The sequence below is a fragment of the Cyprinodon variegatus genome, unplaced genomic scaffold (assembly GCF_000732505.1).
Source record: "Cyprinodon variegatus isolate N-32 unplaced genomic scaffold, C_variegatus-1.0 Scaffold207, whole genome shotgun sequence".
Classification (NCBI taxonomy): Eukaryota; Metazoa; Chordata; class Actinopteri; order Cyprinodontiformes; family Cyprinodontidae; genus Cyprinodon; species Cyprinodon variegatus.
The window spans coordinates 362,759-384,057 of record NW_015150660.1 but is presented as its reverse complement, the minus strand read 5'-3'; the positions used below and the strand labels follow the sequence as shown (position 1 = coordinate 384,057).

At 36.5% G+C, this 21,299-nt stretch overlaps 1 protein-coding gene across 2 annotated transcripts in view; it reads left to right on the top strand.

Annotated features, from left to right (window-relative positions):
• stard13 (StAR related lipid transfer domain containing 13) overlaps positions 1–21,299 on the top strand; it is a 72,104-nt gene that overhangs the window by 16,041 nt on the left and 34,764 nt on the right. For both annotated transcript variants that reach the window (XM_015380099.1, XM_015380098.1), the window contains 2 exons: positions 30–206; positions 4,978–5,008. In XM_015380099.1, coding sequence (XP_015235585.1) covers positions 30–206; positions 4,978–5,008 — 208 coding nt within the window. The remainder of the gene's footprint in view (positions 1–29; positions 207–4,977; positions 5,009–21,299) is intronic.

The window sequence follows — 21,299 nt, the reverse complement described above, 5'->3', positions numbered from 1 at the left end:
TGTATTTCATTTTCTCCTCTTCCTTTCAGAGTGCTCAGGCTGTGGTCAGGATGACCGTCAGATCAGGTCCGGATCAAGGAGCTCACAAATTTCTAGATAAAACAGACCCGCTGAACAGACGTCGCTCCCGACCTTTGACCCGCAGCAGGCCACTGACCCGCTCTTCCTTAACGTCTGCCACGCATCTCCAAGCTCGTCGTACACGGGTGAGGCTCTTTGGTTGCATCTGTGGGAACTCTAGAGACAAAACAGCCCTTAATTCACTGTCCTTATATGGAGTTTCTAATAGGACTAGTTTACCGCCTGGAGCAGAGATTCCCATGAGTTCTAAGTTAAAAGTTTTACCTATTTTGTTTGAATATGATCCTAAAGTTCAGCTGCTTAACAAACAAATAGAGAGATGAACATCTATGAAGCTGGTCTGTGTTTTTGAACACACTGACATATCATCTTTGAGTCACCTTGTTGCCTCAAATTGGACGTCATGCGTCATTTTCCTCCCTCTGTCTGGAGCTGTCCGGTCTTCATGTCCCCTGCTGTTTCATAAATGATGAGAGTAAAACAGTGAGATGGATCTGCTTCACACAGCAGAATTTACAAGGTCACTTTCTGCTCAGTCAGCACAGTCACAACAGTACTAAGAAAAGCAAATATAAACAACAATCGTCAGGCAGATAAGAGATGATAAAAAGAGCGAATTCTTTAAGCTTAGATTTCTTTTCTTTATTTGAAATAAATAAACACCTCTCATATGATTTTGAATACTTGGTCACTGCATGGCTGTTTGGACTGAAACCTTTTTGATGAATAGTGCATTTGAGACATAGTTCATGGTTAGAGATGATTCCACTATAAAATGAAAGTGATCAATTTGTTTTTAATTAAAGTTTTAATCAACTAAATAAATGCAAATATATAAATATGAAGAAGAGGATGTGGATCTTTTTCCCTCTTCATTATTTTCAGACCTTTTTTACTTTTATTCATTTTGTACCCAACAAATGATTTAAAGAAAGTGTCTGTAGTTTATAGTCATAGTCTGCTCTGAAATACAGCAGAAACTTCGTTTTGTTTGTTTTTATAACAATGGGGCCTAAAATAGCATAATTGAAAGTGGTCGGCACGATTCCTGAGCTAAGACACAAGTAATTAAAATTATATTAAGGAGGAAAAAATGTTAAAAGAAGACAAATGGGAGAAATATTTGTTCTTTTTATCTTTTTTTTAAATCTGTTCTGTGTATTTTGTATGATTTCATTGTATAGCACTTTGGCTGTCTGGTTTAAAGGGCCACATAAACATGAAATGAAGTGAAAGGACATGTTTTGGATTATTGGTCTTAGTGTATCNTTTCTTTCTTTCTTTCTTTCTTTCTTTCTTTCTTTCTTTCTTTCTTTCTTTCTTTCTTTCTTTCTTTCTTTCTTTCTTTCTTTCTTAAAACCATTGAACTATAAAGAGAAATAAACAGAAACACAACAGTTGAGTGTGTGAGTAAAATCAGTTTGCTTGTGGCTGTGAAATGAAAGTGGAAATGAACAAAAAAAATCAAAGCATGTGTTTTTTTTAGAACAATAAAGAGAAATTTCTTAATTCTCTTAGGAAATGAATCATACTTTGGTTGAAGCATGCCTAAATGCTTGATGCTGCACTCTGTCACACTTAATCTAAAACATTGCCCAACAGCAGGGCATGCCTGCTTTCAGCTGTTTTTATACAGTGATTTAGTGCTTTTTCCAAACCATGCCAGTTACACCACAGTGGCATCCAACTGAAAGCGTTTCAGTCCTTTAAAGCTTAACATATGCTTTATGGGTGATAGCTGGTGTTTGGCCCAGGTAGTCTGCATAAATATATCACAAAGCTGATATCTCATTCTTCATCAGAGATGCATAAATTACCTGATTCTATAGTTTGATTTCTACTTATTACTTTTGATTGTCAAAGCAGTAAAAACATGTATAAACAAACACAATATTTATGCCTATTCCTTTCAAGTTTAGTTTCCCTCCTGCTGTTTTATCCTTTGTGTAAAGTCTCATGAAATAATGTCTCAGACCTGAAAGTCATTTATATTTTATCTTAGAGTGGCCTGTAGCGGAATACAGTAGTAAACATGTTTGGCTGAGGGTTTACTCCTGGGTTATGGAGCACGTAGGCAGACAGAGGGAGAGGCTGGGGGGGAAACTGATGCAGGGTTGGGTTTATATTCCCCCTAACTGTGACTGATAAAGCACAGCTGTGCAAACGGACTTTCCCTCCCTCTCAAACACACAGACATACACACAAGTACACATGTAAATAAATGTAAAGTTTAAGCTTTTACACTACAACTATTTCTGAACCAGTACGGGTTGGAGTATCCTTCAGGTAAATTCAGTTACCGGACAATAAGAGGAAAATTGATTTTAATAAGATTTAAAGGGGCACACATTCACTAGGTCTGCAAAGAAACATATGCAGTAGGTAAAGGGGAAACTTTAAATCGGTAAAATACGACATGAGTCGCTTTTTGTGTGGCTGTTTTTAGAACAGTAATCCTAAAAACAAATTTTTTAAATGGGACCAATAGATTTATTAGCAGCAGTCATTGATGCTGATTAACGCGTCTCTAACAGATGATTTTTTCTTCCACTTCACAGCTAGAGAAAAACAGGACAGACGATGAAAATTTCAATCCAACTTTAGCAGTAGTCGGCCAACAAAAACATGATGGTGTGCAACAAGAACAGACTACTAGTAATTATATGGACAAATCAGAAAGCTGCTGGGAAAATAGTCGTACTGTATATGTTAGACTATATCAATTTTATCATGTCAACAGTTTTCCACAAAAGGAGAACCTATTTGTGTAGCCTTTTTTAACAAGTTAATGTGGAAAATCCTGAACTGGATACACAAAAGACATTGATGAAAATTAAAATGAACTTAAACAAGTACAGAGCCACCAAATTCATCATTTTCAGACCATTTTACAAGCTGGTGGTGCCATATTTCACCGTTATTGAATATTGATTAAGAATTGGTCCCATTACAATAGAACATACAAAGAACAGGACTGCAAAAACCGCTTAATGATGAACAGACCAAAAGGTTTCGTTTTCACCCACTTAGAATCCTAAAGTGAATCCTCTAGAACAGCGGTCCTCAACCTTTTTTGCGCGGTTATATGTCAAACAATGTTTTCACATTCCGGCATTTAAAGTGTGGGGGGTAAATACGATCAAATAAAATGATACGACTGGCATAAAATCAAATATAAACAGCATAAAAACCTGTGTCAAGAGGCACAGGTTAATTCAGGTAATTGGGAGAGAATACCCAATTTAAAAAAAAAAATATTTTTCAAAATAAAACATCACTCAGACTCTGATCATCAATAAATTATATTATATAATATATATAAATTATATAAATAAAAAATCAATAAATTATATAATATATATATATATTTTATTATTATTATTTTTTTTTCTGTGCGGCCCGGTACCAAATGACCAACGGATCGGTACCGGTCCGCGGCCCGGTGGTTGGGGACCGCTGCTCTAGAACAACAAAGTTCACGAAGAAAGCCTCCCAAAGCAAAACCTTTGTTAACTCGTAATTACACTAAGATGTAAATTAGATATTTAAATGTGTATCACAACAGATGCAATTTTATGTCTAATAGTGGATAGATGTCTGTTAGGCCTTTAAAATTGGCAAAACAATCCTGACTTTCAGTAGTGTTGTTAAAACTAACTTTGAACAGAATGTTTTAACTAAAGAGAAGAAAATATATGGATTTTATCTGGGCGCTGCTCTAAAAAAACCAACAAAAAACAAAACGAAAACAAAACCCCATCAAAAGAATGATTTAAAAATGCCATTCATATGGCAGCTTTACTGCTCTGGTGACATTTTGGGCAAAATAAGATTGTTTAGGTGGTTACTTTGCACTAGTAAAATCAAGCAAGGAAATGTTTTTGTCTTTATTTACAGTTAATTTGTTTTTGTTTTTTTTACCAAAATGAGCTGGAATAGCACTCAAAATATGGCTTGGAAATGCATTCAGCGACAGTATTTGGGCATAAGGAGCAGCGTTACATTTGGAGGAGCAATGAGGGAGGGCTGTAAGCTTTAAAACACCATTCAAGCTATAAAGCACGGTGGTGGCAGCCTCATGTTGAGGTGCTGTTTTGGGGCTGCAGGTATTGGTGTTCTGTGTGAGAGCAAAGTTGTCTAACAACCCTTACTCAGGCTCCAAAAGAAATAAAATTATTGTGAGAATATCCTCTAAACTGTTCTCTGTCACCTCATTAAAAAGGTTGATAAATAGAATTGTTTTAATCCTAACTGACTAATTTCAGCCTGATTAAATGTCAGATATAAAGAAAATAGGGTTATTTGTCTTTGCACCCCCAGTATATATCTGGTTTCTACAGTATATGTAAGCCGTGTTTTAAACTGAATATTTTCTGATAGATATTAGGGCTACTTTGAATGTTTTTATAATGTGTAAAATGAATGCGTTGATAGCTGAATTTACAGTCACTTCAGTTTAAATTTGATCATATATTTCCTCTCCTCCTCATTCTGTAATATTATATATTTTTTTGTTTATGAGAGAGGAAATGCATACAGTCTTTCACCTGCAACAATCCTCTCCCCTTTCCTTGAATCAAATAGAATCATATTTTTATGATTTAAGCAGCTTTTCCCAGGAATTTAGTCCCTTTAATGAATTGAGGGAAACGTCTAAGCTGCATGTTTCTCCACACAGGAAATTAGTTGAGGAAGAAATCAAAGTTTAGCTCCTTTTCCCAGTTTTTCTGCTGCAATTTCAGCAGAGTGATGGAAGTGGGGCTCCATCTTTTGGGAAGTTGTGTTTACATTCCTAAGAGCTTTGGAGTAAATTCACCCTCCATTTGTATATTTTACTGCTTCTGTTTTTGTGCTTTTCTACATTTCTCACTCCCCCTTTCTCCTTTGTCATGATAGGTTGCTGCAAAGATGACCAGTGGATCAGCAGGTAGGATGATCTTTAAAGTGAGAGTGAGAATCTTTATGTTTATGTACTCTATTTTATAAACAGAAACAAATAATCTTGGAGCAGAAATAACTGCTGAACCAGGAATAATCCTTTGTAAAAGTCTTCAAAGCCCTTGCGCTATTTTACTTTTTTTTTTATTTTTTTTTTTACATGTAACCACATGACTGAATGCTCTGTGACTTAATGTTATAGACCAACATTAAGTCACATTTCTAAGCCAAAGCAAGGCTTTGTTTTTGGGCCACTCTATAAAGCCTCAACCTCAACGTTATTTCTGACATTTTGAATTGAAATAACTTGGGAAGCAAAATCTCTTAAAACTCGGAAACAAAGTCCAGTGGATTGTTTTCTTTTTAAATTTTTTTTGGAATGACTGTGACCTGGATTACTGAGAATCTTCACCAGCATATAGACCTACACAATTCTTTTTTCTTAAATCATCTTTTGCTGCAGTTATAAATGCAAGTTTTTTTTTAAAGTCTTTTAAGCGTTTATGTTTCTGAAATATGCAAACACATGGTCACAACGTGTTTACCCAGTTTTTCTTAATAAAATATCCAAAGCTATCCAACCATCTTGAAGATTCTGGATCTGGACTTTGACAGATTCATTCAAATCCTTTGATGCGCTTTAATAAACCACAGTTGTCAAACTCCCATCCTCTGATGTTCTTGCTCTGGTGTCACTGCTCCAAATGCCTAAATCAGATAATTAGCCGTGTATGCTGAGGAAGTCATTCAATCCTCTGATTTAGGTATGATGGACTGGAGACAGATCTGAAACTGACGCCAGACTGAACCACTGATACGGCTCCATTCTAGCTCTGGTTGGGTTTGGAGTTTTTTGTCTTTCAAAGTTCACCTTCTACCAGTTTTTTCGAGGCAGTTTTCTCTACTGACAGCTGTATTTTGTTAATCAAAGGTGATTTCTAAATCTGCTGCGCTCCCTTTAAATTAAATCCAGTGCAGCAGATTTAGAAATAAACAAATGTTTGTAAAGTGAATCTATGTCACATGATTCTACAGATCTGCCAGGAACTGTACACTGATCATGTTACAGCAAATGTGTTTCTAGATTTAGACTGAACCTAAATGACACATTTGATCGTCTCACTTTCAGACAAACTGACGCAAAAGTCTACAAAAAGTAAAATGATCCCCAACCTCATCTGTACCTCTTATCTTCTGAATGTGTCTGCTTTTGATTGGCACAAATGGATATCTTAGCTGCCATTACTAAGCAGATCCCTGAGATTTGCTTCACGCTTACTGCATTTGATGTTTGTTTACTTTGCTGCATTGTTCTGCATGAGCATATATATTTGACTTCTCTCAGACACCACTTACAGAAATGATAGTTCACTGAGAAGAGGTGCATATTGGGTAATTAGGCCCAGGAGGCATCGGGAAGGTCAGAGGTGATGCTGTATGGGGTATAGGGCGGGCAGGGGTTAGCATGTTATGTGTTTATGTGGTTGTAAGAGTAACATTTCATACAAACACAGCAGTGCAGAGAGTGAAGTGTAGATTAGACCCGCCGTTTTGGACTTTCAGGCTTCAGACTTGTTTTCTCTCTTCAAGAGAGTTTATTTTCTCCTCTGATGTCAGGAAGCACTTGAACGCTCTGACAGAAATCCCGTCTAATCAATCAGTGTTTGTCGGCCTGTGTGGTCTGCCTCTTTGTTGCTGAGCGGCTGGGATATGATATGGTCGTATCTCGCCTCACATAGCTGACATTCACTCCGCTCGGAGTCGGATAAACAAGGAATTCCTCCAGGGAATTTTATTAGAGCTACTGGCGTTCACACTGTGACCTCTGCTGGGTGGATGGCTGCAGGTTATTGAAATTAGCCCCAGCATGCTTATTTGATGTATTTGTTTACCTTGACAGTTTTATTAGATATTTGTGGCCGTGTCTAGAAGAACATATGAGTTGCAATGCCATGTTGGTCATGTTATACCTGCCTTCATCCTCTAACCAAGCTCACATCTAATTTCCTTAAAAATATGTTGGTGCATCTGTAGATTTTCTTAGTAAATGCCTGAAATTTTCATTATGTAAGCATTGTCTTATTTTTTTTAATTTAATTTTAACATTTTAGACACTCTTAACTTGAAAAAAGCATCTGATGTAACTTAACTATAACTATACGGCTTCTATAATATCTCATTTATATCCATTTCCTACACATACTGAAAATCAAAGATGAACCTCTGATCAAATCTATGTATACATTTCATATGACAATTAGTGGTTTATCTGTAACATTCAGCATTTTAACAGTAGACATATTTATTGCTGTATTAGGTGAGAAAGATTATCTGATCTATTTTGTTGTTTTGCTTCAAGAGAAATTGCTGAAAAATCCACTTGTCATAAGAATTTCATCCCATGATCCCAGTCATGTAACCAGACAAATACAAAAGATGCTCAACTTTACTGTTACAACATCAGCAACTGTATTCCTTGCGTTTAACAGAACTATTTACATCTCCGTGTACCGTTAGCATGATTGATGCAAAATACTCAGTAATGATTACTCATTCTGATGCTTTAAAAATGTTCTACAGTTGTGCTGCCAACTGCACAAGAACAATACCACAAAATCCATACTTTCATCTTTTGCAGGACTTTGGGTGGCCTGCCTGTTGACTTTTGTTGTTTCGTGTACCACCCACCTAAACATTACTGCAGACGAAGCACATGCCTCCATGATGATGGTTCTCCCTGAAGGCAGTGGCCTCTCCCAGCAGGACAGTGTAACCCTACCACACTGCCAAAAACTGTTTAAAGAATGTAGAAAAGTTTCAGGTTTCAGTTCCAATCAGCAGCCAAAGGCTGTCGTACTGTGACCATGACTATTGCTGGTGGAAGTATAAACATTAGAAATGAAGAGGGATTTCATGTTGGGGACATTTTTGTTCTTGCCCCAACTACCAAACTAGAACATTAAAGTACCCTAGGAAGGAATATACCGGCAAAACTGTTCTTGCTTCAGGATGTGGGAAGATCAATATAACAACTTATAGTTTTTCAGTCATAAAACCTTTATTTATACAAAGAAACGGAAATTCTTTGTTTTTTTGCGTAATGACAGCCTACAGTATTGTGACAGTGGGCCGATGTGTCAACAAATCCCATAATGCTTTGCGAGGCGAGATCTCTGTGCAAATCATTCTGGAATATATCTGCCTCTTCTGAGGCTTTTTGTTTTCTTCTCACACACTTCGTAGACACTTTTTCTCCTACGATCCTCTGCCATTTTTAAAGAACCGCAGTGAGAGAGGTGAGCTTCAATGACTGTCTGAAGCCGTAGCTGAACACATACGCCTGAAAGTGCGCATGTGCAGAAAAAGGCCTTATGTAAACATACCACCAGAATGATTACAATTAGCAGGACCACTTATTTAGAGGATCCACCCAGAAATTAAAGATCATCCTCTATACCTTTAAATGACTGCTTTGAATATTTGAGCTAACACAAGCATGTTTTTGCAGATGAGGAATATTAAACTCGAAATATGACTTCAAACATTTTATCCAGTGCCTTGCAAAGGTATTGATGCCCTTAAATTGTTAATATTCTTAGATTACAAGAGTCCCAGATAATTGATCAAAACAAGGAAGTTGAAAGCTGATTCGTTTTTTGTGTTTTCTTTTACAAATTACAATCTACATGTATAAGGTGTGGAATATATCTTTACTCGGTAGAAAAAGGAGGTGTTGTCATAAAAAACTAAAGTTGAATTTATTTGCGTAACGTTTTGAGGAAAACTAAGTTCTCACATCATTTTAGACACACTGATCCTCATGGTGACACATGGCGGTGATTGCATGATACTGTGGGAATGCTTGAGGTGATTGGAAGATGGATGGAGGTAAATATGGGGCTATACTAGAAGGTCTGTCCAGGTCTGGTGTATCAGAGGCTGCTTGAGGCGTTCACCTGCCTGCAGGAAAGCGATCAAAAAAATATTGCTTTTTAATTTGAATCTAGTGCAATAGATGAGCACACTAAGCTGTATCATGCTAAAATAATGTTTCAATAAGATGTTTTGCTAGACATTTAATGGTATTTCTTTAATTGAAGTATTTATATTTTTACTAAATATCAATTTGGTTAATGGACTGCATAGTGGTGCAGTTTGTAGCACTGCTGCCTTGCAGCAAGAAGGTTCAGAGTTTGATTCTCGACCCGGGATCTCTCTGTATGGAGTTTGCATGTTCTCCCTGTGCATGAATGGGTTTTCTCATGCTACTCCGACTTTCTCCCTTAGTCCAAAAACATGACTGTTAGGTTCATTGGCTTCTCTAAATTGTCCTTAGGTGTGAGTGTGTGTGTGCATGATTGTATGTCACTGTGTTTCCTTGTGACAGACAGGCGACCTTTCCAGGATGTACCCCGCCTCTTGCCCATAGACTGCTGGAGATAGACACCAGTCCACAATGATCCCGACATAATAGGTTGGAGAAGATGCATGGATGAATATCAATTTGGTCTGATTGTTGTATTTCTAGTCTTGAGGTGCACAAAATCCACATGTGTTCAGACTTTCAGAATGTATCATCATGTATCTCATTATATCATAAAACCGCTGCTGTTTTTGTGCCACTGATAACCTTTTCTGACCTTGGGCTGAAAAACACAAACTGAGACATATTCCACATTTCCGGTGATTAGAAAAATAAAAAAAAATTTAGTGTAATCCCTCCATTTTTAACATATTGGAAGGTACTGAGAGGGCTTTGAGTAATAAAAAAAAACTACAATATGCTACAATACTGGTAATTGTGGAAAATTGTTGAGTTATGGATTTGAAAGTCTTGTGCTTTTTGCTTTCATCTTTGCCTTTTACTTTCTCCACAGCCTTTCTGCCCTCTGCTGTTTAGATCATTTAAACACCACAAAAATATTTTTGTTACATATTTGCAGTTATTGTATATCTTACTGCTTTTATTTCAAAGCAAAAAACAAACAGGCAGTTGCAAAAGTAAAATCTGATTGTATGTATTCTGTATTGTAATTCATACTGAGCTCATATCTAACCACTACTTTCACACCACATTTATTTCCATACATAATTAAATTGATTAATTCTACAGTTTACAACAACATAGGCATAGGACCGGTTTGGATTCAGTGAACCATAAATAAACTAAACTGAATCAACTGCTAAAGCTAAATTTTTCAGCTTTTAATGTAAAATAATGTCAAGTTTTTAGCATTTAAACAAAGCAAAACTGATTCTAAATGTCAGAGATTTGGACGAAAAATATTTTTATGATCTTAGTAATCATTATCAAGTTTTCCAATCCTACATTACAGCTCTGTCAGTCTGTAATGCATTTCAGATGAAAAAGAAAATTCTGTTTTTTGTCAGTTGTTTGCATTGTAGTTAGTTTTGATACCATTTGTCTCTTATGTTTATGTGTTTTTGGCCTTCTAACAGGTCTTTGTAAGGTTAGAGCTGCATCATGCATCACTATGCATGTATTGTAAAGTAATGCACACATTTATTCAGTTTATTAATTTTTATCATCACTTGTGGTTTGATGCTGTTATATTTTTGTCCCTCCTTTTTGTCTGTTAGTGCAGAAGAATATTATTGTGATCGAAAAGTTTATCAGTGAAGCTCCTTATGTTCCTGTTTTAGATCTTTTAATAGAACATCATACCTTTCAGAGTAGGTAGTCATACCCTAGGCTGTTATTACTTCCTCTTTTAGTAGGCTACACATCCATAATGCTGCGTCTCAGAGCTGACTAATTAGAAGCACCCTGGCAAAAATACTGACAAAAACTTCATTATATGTCTGCAACAGAGAGCTCTATAACAAATGAGTCTCTTAGCAATAAGGCCACCCTATCAGCATGGAATCTGCACTCCCACGACCCACAGGGTTTCCTTTACGTCCATTAGCCATTGTTTACTCTTCTTGTCCCTCCTCTTTCCATACCACAGTCTGCAACCCGCAGTCCGATGCATTTTAGAAATTGTTTGTCTCTAAACATACTGTGAACCTTCTTACATTTGAAATACTGTTAAAAAGTATTTTTCCTCTGGTTTCTGTTATCTCAAATCATCATAGGTAGATAAAAAAGTGTATTTCAGATAATGGTTTAATGCATTGAGGGGGAAAAAAACAGCTATTATTAAATATTTTAAAATGCCACAAAACTATAGATAAATCCAAAAGGGCCAGGTAACTTTTGTGGCACCACTCAGACCTCTTACTGCCAACCTCTATAATCAAATCACTTAAGCAGAACCTTTCACACAATAAATACGCTAAAATATATATACAAAATTATGTCATGCCCATATTTAAAAACATTTAAAAGAAAAGATAAAGAAATTCTGCAACATCTAAAAGTCCGGTGAATGTACCAGATTTGCTTGGGGGCCCAGTTCCTGTTGATGACATCACAATATGGCAACACCACTCAGACAAACAATGTTGCACCCATTTCATAAGAATGAAATCTTTCCTGGGGTCTCAATTTAGCATTACCTTTATTTATTATTTTACATTTCCGAAAGTAGCCAAAAGTAGAAAGCAGGAGTACTGATGGTTTCCTCCTTTGAACTCGCTTTCATATCAAAACGCTGCAAATACCCCATTATACATTAGCTTTAAGTTAGAAACACGTTCAGAGTTCGTCTGGAACACATCAAACACACTGATGGCAGCCCACTGCTCCCCAAGGGAATGGTTTAAATGCAGAGGTAAATTTCTCCAATGTGAGATCAATAAAGTTCAATTATTATTATTATTATTATTATTATTATTATTATTATTATTATTATTATTTTATCTGTTGGAGATACGTTCTTTATAAGTTTCATCATAAGTTATGCACAATTTATTCATAGGTTTTGGATAAGCTAGACGCCACGACTTATGAGTAACTTACACTTAACATATGTCAATGATCAGATAACTTACCTATAACCTATGGCCGATGTATGGCATACGCTGGCATACGTTGGGAAATTTTGAGCATATTTCTCTATTAACTTGCCGAATGTCGATGTTTGCCAGTGTGTTTCAACGTACTTCAGTGTGCTCATAACTTACAAAATGTATCCATAACTTATTCAATGTATGCCAGATTTCTCATACATCATACATACGCCGCCTAACTCATCAAGGTGTGACAGAGGCTTAAAATAGACTCTGCAGTTTAACAAAGTGACGCAAAAAGCAGGGGAGGGAATATTACACATATGACATTCCTGGAGATTCTGCTTGCAAAAATTGACATTTCTTTTTGACAAGAAGTTAAGTCATGTAGCTTAATTTGAGTAACTGACCTATCTAGTTAAGCTAGCCAGAGCGCTTCCCTAGGTCTGCCCTTTGTGCCATGTTCTTCCAGTTACTTTGTTCAACAAAAACAGATTTTTTAAAGTTTTTTTATCCATCGGGTAAAACTTCATCAATCATTAGACACACCTTTACTATAGGTGCACCCGACTCGGCACATAGACGCTGTATTATGTTCTTATCAGGCTGGAGCGCAGCCGTTGGTCCAGACCATCTACAATGTTTTATTGCAGTAACGTTCAGCCAGTCATAGAGTGTAATGTCACAGGCGGGTCTGCTATCTACACAAGAAAGGGTTTCACAGCTTTTCACTGCTTTAGTGGCAGCCTAGTGGATAGGGCATAGAGCTTGGAATCCTGAGGTTCTGGGATCGAGCTCCACTCCAACAAACTGCCACTCTGGCTTTCTGAGCAAGACCCTTAACCCCACATTGCTCCCCTGGCACCCCACGGTGTGCAGCCCATTGCTCCCCAAGGGGATGGGTTAAATTTAGAGGTAAAATTCTCCAATGTGAGATCAATAAGGTTAAATTATTAATATTATTAGGACTTCAGTGAACAACAGTGATTGTAAAAAGCAAAAAAAGCCTGGGTGAGCCGTCAGCCTTCTATTAGTGATTGCCCTGACCCAGAGGACTTGTTGTAATTGATAGAACCAGGAAATTTTGCTCTAAAAAAACCCCTGGACATAAGTTTGAGTCTACATCAGGAAAACATCTAAACGACAACAAAGTGTTCATGTTAATAAGCTTCCTCTGTTATCACTAATTATTGAGAGTTTAATGTTTTCTATCTGTGCAACCAATTAGAAATGGACTAAATTTGTACCTGACCCACTTTCTCTTTGGCCTCTTTCTCTACAGAAACCAAAAATACAAGCTTCACTTCTAGGTGCAGAAATATCGACACACAGTCGGGTTTGAATTGTTGATTCAATCAAGTGAAGAGATGCTGTGAATATGCTGTCAATCTGCACTGTTAAACCTGTTTAGATGGTATTATTTATTCTAGTCAGATTTACTAAAAAAAATATATATATTTTCTGTCGCTAGTTGGAAAAATTTGTGTCTTTAAGTTCTAAGTAAAAGTGATCTGTGCTTTACATTTGACCTGGTTTGAGTTATTTTTATTCTATCAACTCTCCCCTCCACTTTTTTGTTTGCTGAGGCTTTGCTGTTGTCAAGTAAGAGAGAGTCAAAGACATCCAATTTAAGACTCTGGTCAATAATATCATCTTCAAATAAGGAGTGGAAATTACCTTTAAATGGCGTGTATTCTGCTTCTTGAAGTTGATTTATTTATGAATAGATATATAACTAAAAAAGAACTTGAGTTCAAGTTTTCTAGAAGAATAGTCTAAGCTGTACAGTTGCTAAAACATTGTCTGATATTTAGCTGTATGTTTCTGCAGAATATCTTGTCTTCTTCAATCCAATATCAACCATCTTTATCTTTTAAAGGAAAAGTCTGGTCAGCAAGAATAACCAGTGGGTCATTATTTATACCTAAAACTAAAACATTCGCAGTGATTTAATGAATTTAGCGTTAATCAATAAAAAAATATTATTAATTTTCTTCGCAAAGACCGACCATTTTTACCCAAGTATAGTAAAAACTCACTCCTGGCATATGCCGGCAGTGACGTCACGTTAAGCCGAGCGCCATTCTGCCCGCTTAGCAAAATCAATAGGAACTACTAGACACCCCTGCAATCAACAACAATTATTTAAGATTTCGAGAGGACTTCACCTTTGAAATTACGGTAGTAAGAGCTATAGTTAAACTGAGAATGCCTACGTGTATGGCAGTTGGATGTTGTAATACATCAGGTAAAAGTGAAAAAAAAAACCAAAAACTAGTTATTTCATCTTTCCTATTCATGATCCACCACGGATGGGTTCATCATTGGATTGCAACTTGAATAGGGAGGATTTGCCAACGAACTTCTGGCCAGAGAAAAATCATGTAATATGTAGCCAACATTTCGAGGAAGAATATTTTCAAGATGACTTAGATAAGAGCGCGTTGTGACAAAAACCAGATACAGCACTGGGACTTGCTCAACAGCCGATACCGCAACGTGACATCACAAACCAGTAGGTGACAGTGGTGTTCTTTGACAAACATGGATGCCTCTGGTAAAGCACATTCAGATTAAATTACTCTTAATCAAAAATACTTTAATATTTAAAGTAATTTCAGAAGTTTGAATTCTGAATATGATGGACTTTTCCTTTAACACACGGCTATAATGGTCCTGCCATCTTGATTAGAGGCTTGGAGCACTAATATGGTGTCTGAAACACGAATGGAACAATGTCTTGTGTTCATGTTTAGTGTAAAATCTGCACATTTATGTGAATCATTGTTATGCAGAAATTCTGTCTTGATGACAGATATACTTTTTATTTGTAGTGTGCAGCTTAGAAACACTTTAATAACAAAAACACGGCCATGATTACTGTAAACACATGACTAAATGATCTGTGGCTTTCTATTTAAAAGTTGCATAATTATATTAATATTATATGGAATTACGGTACTGTGAGAGCAATAACATGATTATATGGTTGAGTTTTTGCTTGCATGTCAATAAGATATAATTATTAGTGGGGAATGTAAGTTAATGACATAGATTGTCTTCTTAAAAGAAAAAAAAAAGATTTTTCCACTTTACGCAGTCTCTTATTGCCTCCTCTGTGCTGCATGTGACATTGTGACAATGTCATTGTGACAAATGTAAAAATGTTTAGATACTTTTTTGTATGGCATTTATAAATTATTTAATAAGATTTTTATATTTCAAACATTGTAAAGATAATTGTACATGATTGATAAATAGGAGAAAAAGACTGCATAGTTTAAACAAAAAGCAAGAACTATCTGAAATGAAGTATTCTAAAGTCCCTAAATTAAACTGTGCTCTCCAGGTAACATGGTTTGCTGCAGAGTAAATTCCATAAATTTCTGCATCATCTTCGAATCATACCCACAACAAAGTGCTGCCACCGCCGTGTTTCAGCCTTGAAATGGTGTGTTTAAAGTCGATTTGCATTTTTCTTTTAAGCTAAAAAGTTCTTTTTAGGATCATCTGATGAGCCAGAATCTCTAAATGTTCTCTAAAGACCAGATTAGTGGATTTGATAGATTTTTTTTTAAGGAATGCTGGGCAATAGGGATTGAAAAGGAATGGATACCTTACTTGTAATATTCATATTTATGAAATATATTAAGAAACATGTAACTTTCAGCAGAGGTGGAAAAAGTACTAAAATATCACTCACAATATCACTCAAAATATCACAGTAAAAGTACCAATACTTGGATGAAATATTACTCAAGTACAAGTAAAATTACCCATCAGAAAAATTACTCAAGTAAAAGTAATAAGTAGCTAATTTAAAATGTATTTTAAGTAAAAGTTACTTAGTTACATAAAAAAAAAAAACTGTGGGGCAGGGGATCTCTCCCATGAAGTGAAAATAGGACAAGGAGTCATAAATCATAAATCCAAAACTATTTAGTTGGTGCCAGTTCAGTCACCTTTGGCAGACACATCTGGCATTGCATGATAATACTGTTAGTCCTCTTGAATTTCAATGAAAAGCAGTCTTTCAAATTTGGCCAAGGATTTTCGTCGTTTTGGGCAGCAGAATTCGATATTTCAGCTAGCATTTCAAGTGAAACGTTCTCTGAACCGTCGTCGCTCTCCTGATCCACCTCCATCTCTAATCAAGTAAAATTTAAATTACCGATTTTAAAAACTACTTGAAAAATACAAAATACACAAAAAACCTACTTAATACAGTAACTTGAGTAAATGTATTTCATTACTTTCCACCTCTGGCTTTCAGTTTACAATTATTCAGTACTTATGTAAAGTTGTAGCTCTCAAAGTCCTTGTTATTTTCTGATTTATCAAGGAAATGTTTTTGCTTCTTTTTTTGCTTATGTGTATTTGCAGAATTTGATCAGATATAAAAGCATGTAGACACAATGCGTGTTTCTGTCTTGGACTGCTGTGAGTGACTTGGCCTGAATGGCCAAGAGTTGCTAAAAAAAGAAGATGAGGAGCAGAAAACTGTCAGGATGGAGAAAATGGGGAAAAAAGAGCTAAGAGTAAAGAGAGGACATGTTGGCAGAGCATGCATGTTTAAGGAAGATTTCAGAGTGAGGTTGAAGCAGAAGCATTTGTCACAGGCTTTGGTCACGTGAACTGTTAAATCATTGATTACTGTTGAACTCACTAACCTGGCTTCTGCATGCAGTAGCTAACACTGACTTCTCACTTTTTTTCTGTCAATGTATAGAAGAGTCACAATGGAAAGTTGTAGAAAATACAGTAATATGAAAAGCTTAGGTTAGTACCAGATGTTATTGTCTTTAAAATTAACTAAAAAATATAAGCGGAAGAAAATTTCTTTATAAAAATGTATCACTGGGGAGAAATCCATTAGAACAGCCCCACCTATCTTCACAGTTTAAAAAGATTTAAACTAGAGATTGTGATTGACCAATTTTGTTTACTTGTTTTTTAGATGTTTAGATTGTTGCGTTTCGGGTTGTTGAAGACAGAAAACCACAGTGGGATTGAAATATCCTCCAAAAAGAAGGTTGTAGCAACTAATGATTCTGGTTTTAAAGAAGTCACAAAAGAGCTGCCAACAAACTCAAACCTGGTCATCCAAGCAATTCACCTTGGAAGCGAAGGCCAAGACTGTAAAAAAAAAAAAAAAAAAAAAATCCCCCCAAACCCCTAAAATGTCATAACAGGAAGCATCTGGCTCTTGGTATTGGTCAGATTGTTGAGACAAACTGATTATTTTTATATGCATTTCTGAACATTGAAACAATAACTCTCTAATTATAAGAAAGTATTTATGCTAAATACAAGTTGTAGACAGTGGAGTCTATGGGACCTAGCAGGGAGTAACTGCATCCAACCCTGAACTCTCCTTTTGCAGAATTGTCAGCTTAAAACTTAAACAAAATAAATAAATAAATACATTAATGAGCACACACTCCACAAAGATTGTTTTACATTATAAGCCAGTCTAAGAAGAATTTGTTTTTTGTGCATGTCACTCAATGTGGGAATAGTCAGTCATATAAATATTCATTTGAAATAGAAAATACACAAGGAAAGGGTTTCACTCAGGCCAATTGTGAGCAGCATTACATTAATTGCACAAAAATATTGCAAAACATCTTGCAAAGATTTTGACACTATTGGTTGGAAACACTCCACCACACCACATACAAAACCCCGCAGTAGTCCGGCATTTGAGACCGACATTAGATGAAGCTATCGTTCCTTCGCTGTAATCTATTGCTTCACCTCCATTCCCATATCAAAGCCATTGAATGCAATCAGGACACAACTGGAACCTGATAAATCTCTGAAAGACAGGAATACTTTAGCATCAACTTTAACCTGTTGGTCCTCTGCCAGGATGCTTTGCAAGGAGAGCTCTCCTTGCAAAGCATCCTGGGATATATCTGCTTGTCTAGTGACCATGGATGATCACTGCTTTTCAATGTGCATTGTGGGAAAATTTGAGTCCACTACTTTTTCTCTCCGCTAGACATTCGGACACTCATCTAAAATAATGTAACCACTATATAGTGGCCTATATAGTGCTCAGGGCGGATATTTGGACAGAGCCCATGACCCAAAATATACCGCTAGAACCACTAAGGACATTCCAGAAACTAGGAACTGAAAAGCCTGAGTAAAAACTAAGAGGTTGATATTATTGAATTATTGCAAATTTAAACTAGCTCTAAAGGTTCTGCTGAACATCCCTTCTTTTCCTGAATAGATTTGATGGGATTGGAAGATAGAAAAATATCTGCAAATTGCAATTTCTATAAAATAGTTGATAAATAAGTGGTTAGGTTCAATCATAGAATGAACTTTGTAAATGCTGCGTTTGAGAGTTTCACCAGGTCTAAAAAAATAACTTAGTAAAAATGCTGCAGAGATCCTCTGAGACTCTGATCATGTTGTTCTTTGCTGTAGTTTGTTACGCAGCATGAATACTGACCAAGCTTTCTTTACCTCAAATGACCCAACTAGAAGTAAGGGGCAGAAACTCTTTGCTCCCTTTTTGCTCCACCTTCTTGCTTCTCGTCTACCTCTTCCTCTTTCTTCAGCCCTAACATGACAACAGGGCTCTCCACAGCAACTGTGTCCATTTCTTTAGCTTTAGCAGGATCTGATTGCTCTCCCAGCAGCAAAAGCCCAAGCTCCTCTGTGTATTTTTTCAGAAAATCAGATCCCATCTCTGTCAGTCGTGCTGTTTTGATTGGCTGCTTGACCACTGGAATGTGTTGGATGGGTGTTTAGATTGGCTTCTGCTCTTAGACAGACTTCCTGCAGGGCTCCTTCTCCCTGTCCAGACTAAAGTTGACCCCAAGGACCAGCTTTCTATCTGCCTATTCTGAATGGAAGTCCAGCAGTTTCCCACAGACAAGTTTAGATTCTCTCTCTGTTTTACCTCAAGGCTCCCTTTTTAAAGTCCTGTCTATAGGTTTCAACCAATGTAACAAAAGTAGTGACATCAAACGTGGCCCTTGTTTTAACAACACAGCAAATATTGTTTATTAACCAATTACACTAAAGCATTTGCTACATTTTATTAATATTGAACCTTTATTTATTCACATAAGGACCACAGATTTTAGAGTATTCTGGGATTTTATGGGATAGAACAATACCAAGAAATCCACAGTTATGACACAGAAAACACAAAACATATTAACAGATAAAACTTTAAAAGATGGGATATATATTTTTATCCGTCCTCTCTTAAGTCTATACTTCTGGATGGAACGGCAACTTTCAGATCTGGACTTGGAGCTTTGCTAATATATTAATAAATATGGATATGGACCAGTCTATTGCAACTCTTACTTAGGGTCATTTGAATGAAACTACTTCAGCTCCAAGTCTTTTACGGCCTCTATCAGATTTCTTACATATGCTGCCAATACCATGTATGAAATCAGGGTTGGTGCTTTGGAGCTGCTGTGTTGGTTTTCAGTTGGGCTTGTTGAATTACATATTGGTCATAAATTGCACTTTGGTCTCATGTTATCGTTTCACCTTGCTCGTTTTTGCTTTGTCCCCCACATGGGTTGTAAACCTTCCCTCATATCACATGATTTGTGGGGTGCATGGCTTCATTTATTTCTGCATCTCCTTCAGAGTTACTGCTTGGCTGTTTTCTGATTACTCTTCTGCTAGCCGGTCTCTCTGGTTAAGATGGACGACCATGTTTTGTTAGATTTTCAACTGGACTGAGACAAAAAATTTAAATTAAACTATTTCAAAGGTTTTATGGGTGTGTTTGATGTAAAGCTAACACAGCATTTCTGAAAAGCAACGCAATACCAACCTCTGTACATGGTGGCGGTAGTATGTTGGTGTGAAGCTGCTTTACTTCTACCAATCACCTGAAGCACACCAGCAAGTACATGAAACACTTTAAGGTTTCAAAGGGTCTTTACTTATTTTCTTTATTTACAATTCATTTAAAATGTGCAATATATATTTTTTTTATTGCCAACATTTTCCTGGTTAGAAATTTTTATTTAGTAAAAGTGATTCTTTTTTTATTAAACACTTAAAGAAAACAAATAAAATATTAATTGATAACTAAAATAATAACTAAAAAAAAATAGTTTAGTCCAGACTAAAATCTGATTGAGATGCTGTGATATAATCTGAGGCTTATTATTGTCTCATATGCCTGATGGTAGTTCCCTCCTCCAAATAACCAAATAAATAATGTATTTAAAAATACCGGTAAATACATTTTGAGAAATAATAGGTTTTATATTTACACCCATCTTTGTCTGCTGTTCATATCTGTTTGATTATATGAAATGTGTTGGACAAAAAACATAAAGATCAATAATGGCTTTAACCTTCACAGTAGCTGAGGCTTGGTTGTTTATTTTCTTTTGTTTAGACTTGTTAAAGTAGAGTGAGGGAATTAACATGATTTTTAATTTTTTAATGACCACAATAATTTGTAAAATTAAATAAAAAAGCAGTCGGACTATGCATAGTAAAACATAATAGAAAAAGAGAAGCTTTAAGGTTTTGTTACATCTTTTGAAAAATGGTTGTGTAACTTCTCTCCTCCTGCTCCTGAACTGCTATCCCTTGGTGGTCTTGTCAGATGACTCTGCCCTTTGTCTCCCCTGATCTTCATGGTTCTCCGACCCTTTGCTCACTCAGTCATCGTCTTTCAATGCCACTCTATTGAACTAGCTGTTTCTATTTCTTCTTTCTTCTAAAGACCCTAACCTTCTCATCATTCCTGAGTACCAGTGGCAGACTGTTCTTAGCTCTTTGAAGAACAACGTATAAGAAGATAAATGACCAGATCACTCAACCGGACTGTCATCAGACATGCACGCGTCATGCTTTTCAGCAGCCAAGATAAAATACAATCACATCACTCATACTGATGATAATCATAAAAATAACTAATGTGAATATTCAGATCCCAACGTCTGGCAGCCAGGTCGACAAGTAAAGCGGTGTTTGGTGTCTACATGACCTAAAGATTTCTGCTGATGCATGAGATGTCAAACGTGTTTCGACAGGCTGAAGCGCCGACTCAGGTCCCTCCTCAGAGGGTCCACTTTGACCTGCAACTCAACACCGCAAACAGGACATCCGACGGTGTCAGGCAGACAGCAGCTGAGAAGCGTCCAGGCTGGGCTGCTGTGAAGGCTCTGTCTTGCATTCCTGGGATAACACGGGAAGACCTTAGGACTTAGAATGAAATTCCCAAAACTCTTAACCTGTCAGAGGGGTAAAAGTGCCTCACAAAGAGAAACAGCTTAAGGACTTTCACTTTGGGTTGATTGGCTGAAAATGATGGGTGTTTACAGAGAAACCCTGTCTCAGTTATGTTGGGTAAAGTCTGA